This window comes from Pungitius pungitius, chromosome 14 (genome assembly GCF_949316345.1).
Source record: "Pungitius pungitius chromosome 14, fPunPun2.1, whole genome shotgun sequence".
In the NCBI taxonomy this organism is placed as follows: Eukaryota; Metazoa; Chordata; class Actinopteri; order Perciformes; family Gasterosteidae; genus Pungitius; species Pungitius pungitius.
The window spans coordinates 2,967,177-2,978,086 of record NC_084913.1 but is presented as its reverse complement, the minus strand read 5'-3'; the positions used below and the strand labels follow the sequence as shown (position 1 = coordinate 2,978,086).

At 52.6% G+C, this 10,910-nt stretch overlaps 1 protein-coding gene across 1 annotated transcript; it reads right to left on the bottom strand.

The window, feature by feature from the left end:
- Positions 1–751: 751 nt before the first annotated feature.
- Positions 752–10,554, bottom strand: nsd2 (nuclear receptor binding SET domain protein 2). Its single transcript, XM_037487239.2, is given in 22 exon segments — positions 752–1,065; positions 1,067–1,302; positions 1,422–1,611; positions 1,751–1,857; positions 1,954–2,095; positions 2,419–2,535; positions 2,649–2,918; positions 3,010–3,113; positions 3,195–3,397; positions 3,475–3,631; positions 4,008–4,388; positions 4,476–4,602; positions 4,744–4,833; positions 5,060–5,175; positions 5,288–5,393; positions 5,542–5,630; positions 6,083–6,281; positions 6,467–6,898; positions 7,291–7,454; positions 7,563–7,734; positions 8,085–8,730; positions 10,150–10,554. Coding segments are annotated over 21 exon segments (4,113 nt in total). The 5' UTR covers positions 8,700–8,730; positions 10,150–10,554; the 3' UTR covers positions 752–969.
- Positions 10,555–10,910: the final 356 nt, after the last annotated feature.

Sequence of the window (10,910 nt, the reverse complement as noted above, 5' to 3'; positions counted from 1 at the left end):
ACTTAAATTCAGAACCGACGAAGCCTCCGCGCTGCCGAAAAAAACAGACGGACCCCAAAAAGGCCGACAGCAGAACCGCTAGAAGCGTAACCGCGGCGACGAGAGGCGACTGGGTCATGGTTACTGCAGGTGGACACGGGAGCAGCGCGAGCACTTTGACTTACAGAAGTGCAGCAGGAGGTCAAAGGTCACCTCGTGCTGCTGACCTTTTGTTTGGGTCGTAAACAACCAACAGGATGCAGGCTGGCAGCAGATGGAGCGGCGGTCCGTATTCAGTGATTTTAAGGAACATAGAATCTGGATTTAATCTCCAGAAACCTTTGTCCCTCAGATCTTGACACTTCAGTGAAAAAACCTCTATTAAAAAAAAAAAGAAAAAAGGCAAAGACCCAAATTCAACATGATAAAAAAGGGCCCTTTTTCCTTCATTGACGGCTTCCAGAGGGAACCAAGGAGCTCCGGACCCCCCAGTAGTGTTTTTAAAGCGCTGTGTAGCCCCTCGTTCTCTGGACGCACTGCAGATACCAAACAAAACATCATTTGAACCTAAAACACCAAGACTGAGCTAAAACAAAGGTCTAAAGGTCAAGTGAACCTACGGCCTCCTGAGGCCCTTCATAGTGCTTCCATATTCACTCTGACATGTACAGGATATATATACACAAATAAAAACAACCGGCTTGATGTCCTACACTGTAGCAGTCACCATAGATGTGGTCTTTGATGCACTCGTATATTAGGTTTGTGTTGGGGGGGGGGGGGGGCTCAGAAAAAACAGTTCTTTTGGTTCCTAGAATCATGAAATAAAACTGAAAAAAGGCAGTTTGTTTGGTGGAAAAACAGCTCGTTGCAGGAAAGAGAAACAAAGGAGGACTTTCCCTGATGGTGGTTTTACTGGTTTGTGTGTCAGAGTCTAGTTTGGCTTTGGCTCTCTGTGGTGGGGGGGGGGGGGGGGCTCAAAGGCCACTTTCAGGCCTCTGCCGCTTTCCTTTTGGAGCGTTTGGTTTTCGCTTCGACCCCTCCAGGCTTCTTGGAGCTTTTGGCCGGACGGCTGCCGGTGGGGGGGGGCGGGCGGAGCGGGCTGGGGGGTCTTTGCCGCGGCGCTGACGGCGCCTTGTTCCGGGCCGTTGGGCCCCTCCGGCGGCTCCTCGTGCTCCAGGCAGCACAGCTGCCCCGTGGGGGGCCAGGAGCGCAGCGCCCCCTCTTGGTGAGCCTTGCAGAAGGAGTTGGGGCAGAGCTGGCAGAAAGCCTCAGAGTTCTTCCCGCAGACGTCACAGTGGTGCCAGGGGCAGTCCCAGCGCCCTGCGGGGGAGGGGGGGGGAAGAGAGATTACATCGTGAGGAAAGAATGGTATGCAGAGGGGAAGAATAAAAAAGGCGGGACTTCCTCTCCCTAATTGAGACACACAAGAGGTCTCTCACCAAAGGGCCTCTTGTTGAGGTTCAGGCAGAACAGGTGATACGCTTTGCTGCACGTCTTCTTGCCGCAGAGCACCAGCTGCCCGCCGTCGCCGCAGCGGAAGCAGTCGTCGTCGGACTTCTTCTGCCCCTCGGACTTCTTCCTCCGGTACTTCCTCTTCCTCTTGGCTTTGGCCTCGGCCAAGTTCGAGTTCTGCGGAGTGGAGACGTCGACTTTATGAGCGCCGCGGGTGCGAATGTCCTCCTGCGTTTAGTAAGCGGCGCACTGCGGACGTAGCCCCGCCCCCCCCCTTCCACACCCCCCCCCCCCCCCTCCCCCCACCCCCACTCACCTTGGGCCGGTCGCCCAGGAAGCCGCTGCAGTTGGGAGCGCCGCAGCGGCAGACCGTCTTCTCGTTGCCGAGGCAGTCCAGGTTGTAATTAAAGGTCAGCTCCGTCCCTGGAATCAAACACCAAAACAGTTGGTCAGAACCGCGTTCGTCCGACCCGTCAGAGCCCGCCCCCCCCCCCCCCCCCCACACACACACACACTCACCTGCCGGGATGTCGCGGACGGCAAACAGCCCGACCCGCGTGTCCCCGTTCACCGTCCACTTCTGCGTCTCACAGTTGGGCTGACAGCTGTGGTTCATGAAGCGGGAGTAGTTCCCCTTCGGGCCCGCGTCGATGATCCGGTCCTTTTCCGACCCGGGTCGAGCGAAATGGATAAGAAAAAAAAAAAAAAAAAAGAGACAAAAGCAGAGGAGCCTGCGGGTTAAACGTCTCGTAGCGACACGGCGTGATGATGCAGCGTGACGGCGTTGCAGGGTTGTAGTATTGACTCCTGTAACGCTACACCCGCCTCCCGTGTAACGTTCCCAATGCAATACCAGCGTTGCTCTGGCTCCCGTGGAAACGGCACTGCTGACAGGCAAACAGCATCCCCGACACACCGGGAGCCCTCCTCCCCTCCCCGTGTGATATCCCCCCAGGTTCCCCGGGCGAGGGGGCGGGGCCTCACCTTGTCGATGGTGAGCATGTAGAAGTCGCTGATGTTGTTCTCGTGGGCGTACTTGATCCTCGCCCGGCACTCCTCCTCGTCGACCAGCTCCCCGATGTACTCGTTCACAAACTCGCCCTGTGGGCGTCGACGACATCATCATCATCATCATTATTATTTACATGCTTACGTTTGATATGAAAATGAAGAAATCAGCCTTGATCACAAACGATTGGAATGCTCTTAATCACCTTCTTGATGTCCCGCAGGGCGATCAGGCCCCAGCCTTTGCCCGGCGTCTTGATGATCTTGGTCTCCGGGTAGAGGCGCTTGGTGAAGTCCCGGTTGCAGCAGCGCGCCCCGCTGGGACACACCTGGGGGTGGCACTCGTACTGCAGCATGCGGTTCAGACACTCGGACTCGAAGCCGCAGGGCCTCTCGTCCGCCGGCTTGCAGTTGCACTTCGGGATCTCGGAGACGTCGGCGGTGTAGACCTGGACTTTACCAAAGGGTTTGTTCACCTGGGCAGGAGAGAGGAACGGGGTGAGGAGGACCTTCATCCACGCGGGGGCATAAAAAAGGTACGAACAGGCTCTCTCTGCCGTTCCCCACCTTGATGAACTTGTACGCTGGCGGCTTGCGGCTGTTCTCTTGAGCTTCCTTGGCCTCTCGTTTCAATTTGATCTGCTTGAATCGAGCTTCGGCCTCCAGCAGAGCTGAGGAAACCAGACGCTCGTTAGCTCCACACACCCTAAAAATGGCTGTCGTGGCGAACGACTAGATGTCTAGAGCTTCACCGTTCTTGAAGACTTTGCCGATGCCGGTCTTCTGGTGCTTGCTGCCCCGGTCCCCCTCCATGTAGGGGAACACTCTGCCCTGGTGGGTCCAGAAGTAGTCCTTGGAGCCGAAGAAGAAGACGGGGAACTCTCCGATCTCGTGGCGAAGGTGCTGGATGTTGGTGGGGATGTTTCTGGGGTGGTGGATCTCTGCAGGCCACCACCTGGGGAGGATGGAATAAGAGCAATGAGTCCAGTTCACAAAAGGATGCAGCGGCCCACCGGGGATCGGTTCTCCAACCTGTATTTTCCAAGCTTGACCCAGATGATGTCTCTGTATTTCGGTTTCTTTCCGGCCCGGCAGTCGTTGCAGAACCAGCTCCCGTCGGGCATGGCGATGTTCAAGCAGTCGGGGTGAAAGGCTGCAGGACAAGACTCGCAGCACAGCAGCTGCCCCCCTGCAACACGAGAGACGCTTGGTCACCAGAGCCGCCACGAGGTCACCTCTAGTTCCAGGTCTCCTTCAATACCGCATGACGCTAAATGACGGCCCACCGAGACTCAAACAGGCCGTAAGGCAGGGGACGTTTCAGGGCGGGGTTTACACTGATTGACATATACGGTGTCTTTAAGGTGCCCTTCCAAATTAAAAGAAAGGGTCATTTACTGGGAATGAAACACATCCGATAGCATCGCGACCCGCTTCCATCATTCAACCTGACCCCGTGAAAAAGGGTCCGGACGTACGAGTAAGAATTCGATAGCGGCGAACGAACCAAACCTCCGGCGCTAAAAAAAGGACGGTCAGCTCTCGGTGAGACGGAGGTGGCGAACCTTTGGAGCAGACGAAGCACCAGCTGACGTTGACGTGGCTGTGGTGGCTGTAGCCCTTCTTGGCGTTGAAGTGGTTGGTGCAGATGATGGCGGTGTTGGTGACCACCTCGCTGCCCGCCGCCACGCACGGGTCGCCGGCGTGGTACGCCACGGGGCAGCGCAGGCAGCGCGTCAGCCGCCCTTTGGCGGCCCTCTGCTTGCTGTGGCAGCCGTAGTGGCAGCTCAGGCAGGCGTGCAGCGGGCAGCGGAAGCCCTTGTTGTCGAACACGGTGAGCGGGCTGAGGCGGACGCACGCCTCGTGGTAGAAGCGGCCGCAGTGCGGCACGTGGCAGCGGCGCGCGGCGCCCTCCGTCTTCTTGCAGGTGAAACACGAGTGAACTCCTGAGAGGAGAAATGTTGAGTTTTTCTATGATCCTGGTGATCGCTTTGGGTCGGAATATAAAAAGGGGGGAGGGGGGGGGTCCTCACCGCTGCTGCACTCCTGACACAGCAGCTTGTCGTCAGGTTTGAGTGACAGGCCCAGACACTGGAGGTGAAACATGCCACAGCATTGGCCTTCACAGGCCACCAGGTCCTCCCCGGCCTGCTCGCACGTCTGCAGGGGAGAAGAAACACGGAACCTCAAAACACACATTACAGCTGAAAATAGGTCCACATTCCACAGATGTAGACACATTGGTGCAGAACTGTGGGATCCAACATATTTGTCTTGAGCAACATTCAAATACAGACGAACCTGGCAGACAAACTCTTTCTTCCGTTCGCCCTTCTTCGTCCCGTCCAGGCTGTCGCTCGGAGAATCCGGACGTCCTTCGCTGCCAGAACCCTGCAGCCAACAACACAACGGCCGCTTTCAGTAAGTGACACGTCGGTCATTGCAACTTAAATTCACCGTGTTCAGAGATCCCGCTGGAAGACGACTCGGGTAATAAGCATGGAAATGATATCAATTAAGGCTTTGTTTTAAAATAACCGTTCAGCAACATCAGTGACCTTTCAAACATTCCTCGAGTTAAATGTGCTCGTATTTGGGGGTCATTCGGGTCACTCACCTCGGGTTCGGGACAGGGCGCGAGCCGCCTCCTCTTCGCCTTGGAGGCGGCGCTCTCGTTCCCTCCTTCCTGCTCCCTCTTCCCACTGTGCTTTGGTTTCTCTGCGTCTTGGTGTTCTGTGGAGTTAAAGAGTTTGGAAGATGAAGTGGGGGCCAAGGCTTCAGATGTGGGTTTAGAAGCGCAGTCTGACCCCCCCCCCCCCCCCCGATCCTCGGCGCGGTGGTTTACCGGGGACGAGAGCTTTGGGTTTGGCGGTTCTCTTCTTGGGTTCCTTTGAGTCTCCGTCCGGTTTCTTCCTCCTCTGCTTTTTGTCGGTTGCCTCTGAAGCCGAGTCCTGGGGAGGTGAGCAAGGAAATCAACAACAATGTGTTTATTGTCCATTTGGTGCTGATATCTAGTAGGTAAAACATTTTTTTTAATTATGTCGCCGATTCTTTTGGATTTGGACCCAGAAGCAACGTTTCACTAGAGGTGAACCTCACCTGTTTTTCAGCTTCTTTGCTTGTTTTACGCCTCTTTTTAGGCTGCTCATCTTTGTCCCCTGAAGCCGCCTTCTTCCGTTGCCTCTTGACTAAAAACAAAAGTTAAAAAAAAAAAAAAACATTAAGAACTCCATGATTTGGATCCAGATTGACATTGGATTTGCTGTTAATAGTTAAAGCACAGAATAATATTTAGAGTATGGGCCAAGCACCCAACTGAGCTCCTGAAATACATTTTCATACAAAGGCCTTTTCTATGCTTTGGATTCACTAGAATGAAAACCCCTGTTTCATATTAAATGAAAGAAAAGTGACTTATGTTGAAACACGTAGATTAATGACAGATGATCATTTATAAAGTAAAAATCAAGTACTCAAACACATTGTTTTGGTTTTTCTTAGCTCATAACAAAAGGGTTCTATTAAATACACTGGTCACATGAAGCCAACTCCTCAACGACCTGACCACTTTAAAGCAGCAGACAAACACCAGCCATGGCCGCATTCTCACCCCCCCGCCGGGACCGGACTTGAAACCAACCTGAAAGTGGAAGTGGGACGGGTTCCGTTACATCGACCGTCAAAGACGCCAGCTTTGGTTTCCTTTTCTTCACGGGTTCAGAGGCGTTTTTCCTCCTCCGAACCGTCTTCGTGGGAGACTGCGCCTGTCGCGCTCTCCTCTTTTTCTTCTCAGGTACGACTGCTTCAGCTTGAAGAACAGCTGCACAAGTGGTGGGATCCTATGAAGAACACAACCAAATGACAAGATGAACCATTTGTTTGTTTTGCTCCGTTTTACGTTCCACTGACTGATTTCAGAACTTTCAGGTCCAGTATGATCAATAATATAATTTCATACAATTTCCTGCTCTCCTCTACAACTCAGCACACAACAAGATGGAACATTACAGTAATTTGTCCAAACCTGTGAGGCTTCCTGTGGATGAATCGTTTCTTTGGAGGAAACTGCGTCTTTCACTCGTTTATTGGACATGAGATTATTTACATGGCCTTTGCCTCTTCTTTGACATTCTCCCGAGCCGAGTTTTGTTCTGCGTGCTTGTGTCTTTTTCCCCGTTGAAGCGATGTCGTGGGACGGAGAGGCGGCGGCGGCGGCGGCCCCCGGCGGTGGGGGCGGGTCCGGGCAGAGCCTGGACTCTGTTCCCCGGCCCGTCTCCTCGCTCCCTTTGGGCCTGAGCTTCTCCAGGATGCAGGGATTCAGGCGAGGCCCGTCGTCGTCGTACAGAAAGGCAAAGTTCCCCAAGCGCTCGTCCACGGACATGCCGGAGGCCTCCTGGGCCTGGATGACGCCCATGTTCCACTGAGCCTGCAGCTTTCGGGGCACGGAGGGAGCCGTCTGAACGGTGGGGGCAGAAAGCGGCAACGTTTTACTACAAGTTGCAAGGTTTCATCGTTGTTTTCAACTGGGGAACACATGTTGCTACCAGGAGAGCGTCAAAAACCAACACTTAATGATAATTCAAAACATGTGACCGTTGTGTGTGAGAGAACTTGATAACAAAACAATTACACAGATTTACCTTTTAATGTTATATATTTCAATAACTGTGCAACGAGAACCTCTGCAGTAATTCCTGATTTTTCCACTTGCTTCAAGTTTACGGGAGAACGTTGCAGGAATCACTTTAAGGAAGTGCCTTCTGGCGTGACCAATAGTGCGTCTTTCTAAGCGGTAAACCACATCCTCCCGCATCACATAACCCAGGAAGACAGAAGAAGCCCAGTTACCCGTTTGAGGAAGACGCGAGAGGCCGGCTGTTGTCTGCCCTGGCGAAGCTCCTGGTACTGATCCTCCCCGGTGAAGGTCACCATGTTCTTCTCAAAGATGTAGCCCCTCTCGGGGGCGTCTCCAAAATACTGCACATGGTAAAGTGGGCCCATCCTGCTGTTTACTGTTGGAAGAGGAAAAAAAAAAGATGGATCAAAACAATGAAGAAATCAAAGTGACTCAATAGAACAGTTTAGCGCATCACTTCATGCAAACGTATGCAGGTGATCACCTTTCTGTTTCTGTTTGACGTGATTGTTAAATTCGGGGTCTGTGGTCACCATGCAGGGCCACCAGGGGTATCCTGCCACCTTGGTCCAAACCAGATCGCCAACAGAAAAACTGATCAGCAGAGGAGACGCTTGACGGGGATCCTCCTCTTTCAACTGTGGGCGGAAATCGGGCTGGAAAAGAGAAAGGACAATCTGTCAATCAATGGCTGAAAATAGAAACTCATCAAGGATCAAACTCGCTTTCTTCCTGAAATTATTATGTTCCCACACCCACAGTGCAATACCAGTATTTTACACCGGCAAGTATTTGTTAATAATGAATCAAACACAATATATTGAGACTGCAACATTAACTGGTCCTTCGGTCTTAAGACCACTTCTCAGCGTAAGTTTAGCACACTATTGGGTTGCTGTTGTTTAAACCAGTATGAGCTGGAATAATTGCAGTTTATACATCTGACACTGAGCTTGCTTAAAAATACAGAACCTTTGTTTCTTAAAAGTAGAAATAAAAGCAAAACCTTGTCAGCTGCTCTGGTTCCATCTACAGCACTGGAGTGGTCAAGAGGCTCCACGGGAACAGCAGGAGAGCCAACATTTGGTTTGTGAGGTGCCGCCCTCTTCCTCCTCTTCTTCCTCTCCTCCTCCTCCTCCGGTGCAGACGCGGCATCTTCGGTGGCTGTGGACAAACTGGTCCCATTGGCGCAGCGTGGCTCAAACGAGGGCTGCTGGACCACCTGCGGTACCGTGGCTTTCAGTTCATGGTCGGCGTGAGGAGTGCCGTTGTGCTGATGGGTGCCGTTAGCAGCCGGGGCTTCGGCTCCCTTAAACATGGGCGGCTCTGGGCCGCACAGCGTGGGCAGCGCGTCTTGGTCCCCGTTGAGCACCCGGGAGGTGAGGTCCTTGAGCCTCTCGTGGCCGTGGCTGTTATGACTGTGGCCGGCCATCTTCTGGAGGACGCCGTCTTGCAGCGTGGCGGCCAGCTGGGCAGCAGCTTTGTCCATTATGAGTAGCGCAGGGTCACTGCTCATGTCCCCCCCGCCCTTCCGCACACTGAGGGACTCCGGTGGCTGCTTCATGCTGATCGGGTTGGCTGGTTCGGGCATCGTAGGCAGGGAGCTACCTTTGCTTTCCATCCCATTTAACCCCCCCTCCAGGCTCACTGAGCTGCAGGGAAGGACAGACACTTCTTATTCCACAGGTTCCACCAGTTAACTGTTGAATGCAGTGCATTTTTTGTGGGGCATGATTGGACACAGGCACAACGTTACCCCTTCTACAAAATGGCTCTCACTCACTTGCCCCAGTGGAGCGTGGACAGAGAGCTCGGAGGCGAGAGAGAGAAAAATGCACCTGTCACGGTGCCCCCCCCCCCCCTCTTGCCCCCCAGCTCAGGGATGCTTCTAACAAGAAAGTCCAGACCCAACTGACCAGCCGTCGGAAGCAGCGAAGTCTCCGCACACTAAAACAATGCAAGTTCATCACAACTGACGTCAACGACATCACAGCACAACGTCTTTGGTTAACTCAAGGAGGACGAAAACCTCTTACCGAGACGGTTAATAAGTCCTCCTCCTCTTCCTCCTCCCGGGGAAAACTAGAAAAAGAAGGACTGGCTGCAGACGGGTGGGGAAAGCGCAGTTTGGGAATGCGGGAGGTCCGTCTGCGAGCTGCACCGCATGCAGCGATCAGCCCGACGAGTGGGTGGCTGAGCCGCGCTGCGGAACCGACACATCACCCGCTAGAAAAGCCGCGGAAATGGAAGCAGCTGACGAGTCGGGGGTAATGCCAATTGGGAGGGCGATTCATTCGTGGAATTGAACGCATCCCACTTGAGTTAAACGCCCAACGGGTCGCACTGTGGTACAGTTCACGGGGCAAACGCCGATTAGCCTACCGACGGCTCTGAAGTAACGGGAGTAACGGGCTTTACTTTGTAATTCTCGTTAACTTCAGCTGTGTAACAACAACTCAAGCCCGAAGCGTGACAAATCGGGTTATAACTCATCAAAACGGGCTGCGACTCATGTGCGAGGCGGAAGCCACGTTGTGGGAATCTCGCAGATGCCTGCCGTGGATCGACCGACCAGCATTATCCTATACCGTACAATCGCATCTCTGTCATACAGTCAGCCATTACGCCGCACTCCAGCAAATAGCCCGGGCCGCCACCCTAAAGCTACCTAACTGCAGTTATTATACACTACCCGACAAAAACAAATGACTACGTGAATAAATAAAGCAATGGTCGCGAGGGCCGGCGTTGTGTTAAAATGGTTGTGCTGTTGTTTCGCTGATACACATTCGATTTGCAGGCGCCATGACAGCCCGTTTTAAAAGAAGCTAACCATGCTAGCCCAAGCTCGGTGAGGCCAAGTCAAAAACATCTACCGTTAGCACAGGCTGCTAGCTTGCTAGCTAGTTAGCTTGCGTTAGCACGACCTCTCTTGCTAGCTAGCAGGTCTTCTCTCGCTAAAATGGTCGGTCGGGGCGAACAAGTGTATTTGCAACCACATGAAAAAAACTCGCGCCGGCAAATATCCGCGAGGATGACAATAACATGAAAGACCGTTTTCCCGTAGTTACCTGTTGGCTCTCCTCTCGGTCGTTAAAGGGGGATTAAGTCCGTATTCATCCTGCAAAAGCGGAGGATTTCATTCAAGCCGAATCAAAAGCTTGCGGGAAACTCAAACTCTGCTGCGGACCAGCGCGAAAAATACTCACTTCCGATTGGTCGGGAGCTCAGAGAGGCTCCAACCGGTCCTTTCAAAAAAAAAAAAAAGAAAACCCAACCGTAGGAAGTAGCTGACCCGGTGTGTCCCGTTCACATCGCGCTAACACTATGTATGTGTTTCCGACCGTGTACACGACCTGTGACTTCTGATGTCATCGAACGAATAACGTTTTAACGCTAAAATAAAACATATTTTATGTTGTCCTTTGAATAAATGCGACCCGGACTTTGAAATAAAAGTGTGATTGATTGATTGGAGTTGATCTTCGAATGGAGTGGGGTACAAGTACCGAGAAAGCATGATATAATTACAAGTATACCTATAACCTAAACCATAAGTCAGTCCAATCTGTGTCATTTTAGGCAAGTTATTATGTTCCTTTTAAGCAAGTTATTATGTTTATTTTAGGCAAGTTATTTGGTTTTTACTGTTGAGCTGGGGAAATAGTCACGACTTCTGTGGCCTCGATGATGTGACATCCGCTGGTCATAATCAACCAGAGGCCGAACCGGTGTTGAGGATCCGTACTTACGTTTAAAAGATCGGAATCAGCATTGATCCGAGGCATGATGCATATTACATTACAGTAAGAGCTGCATTGCCACCAGAGGT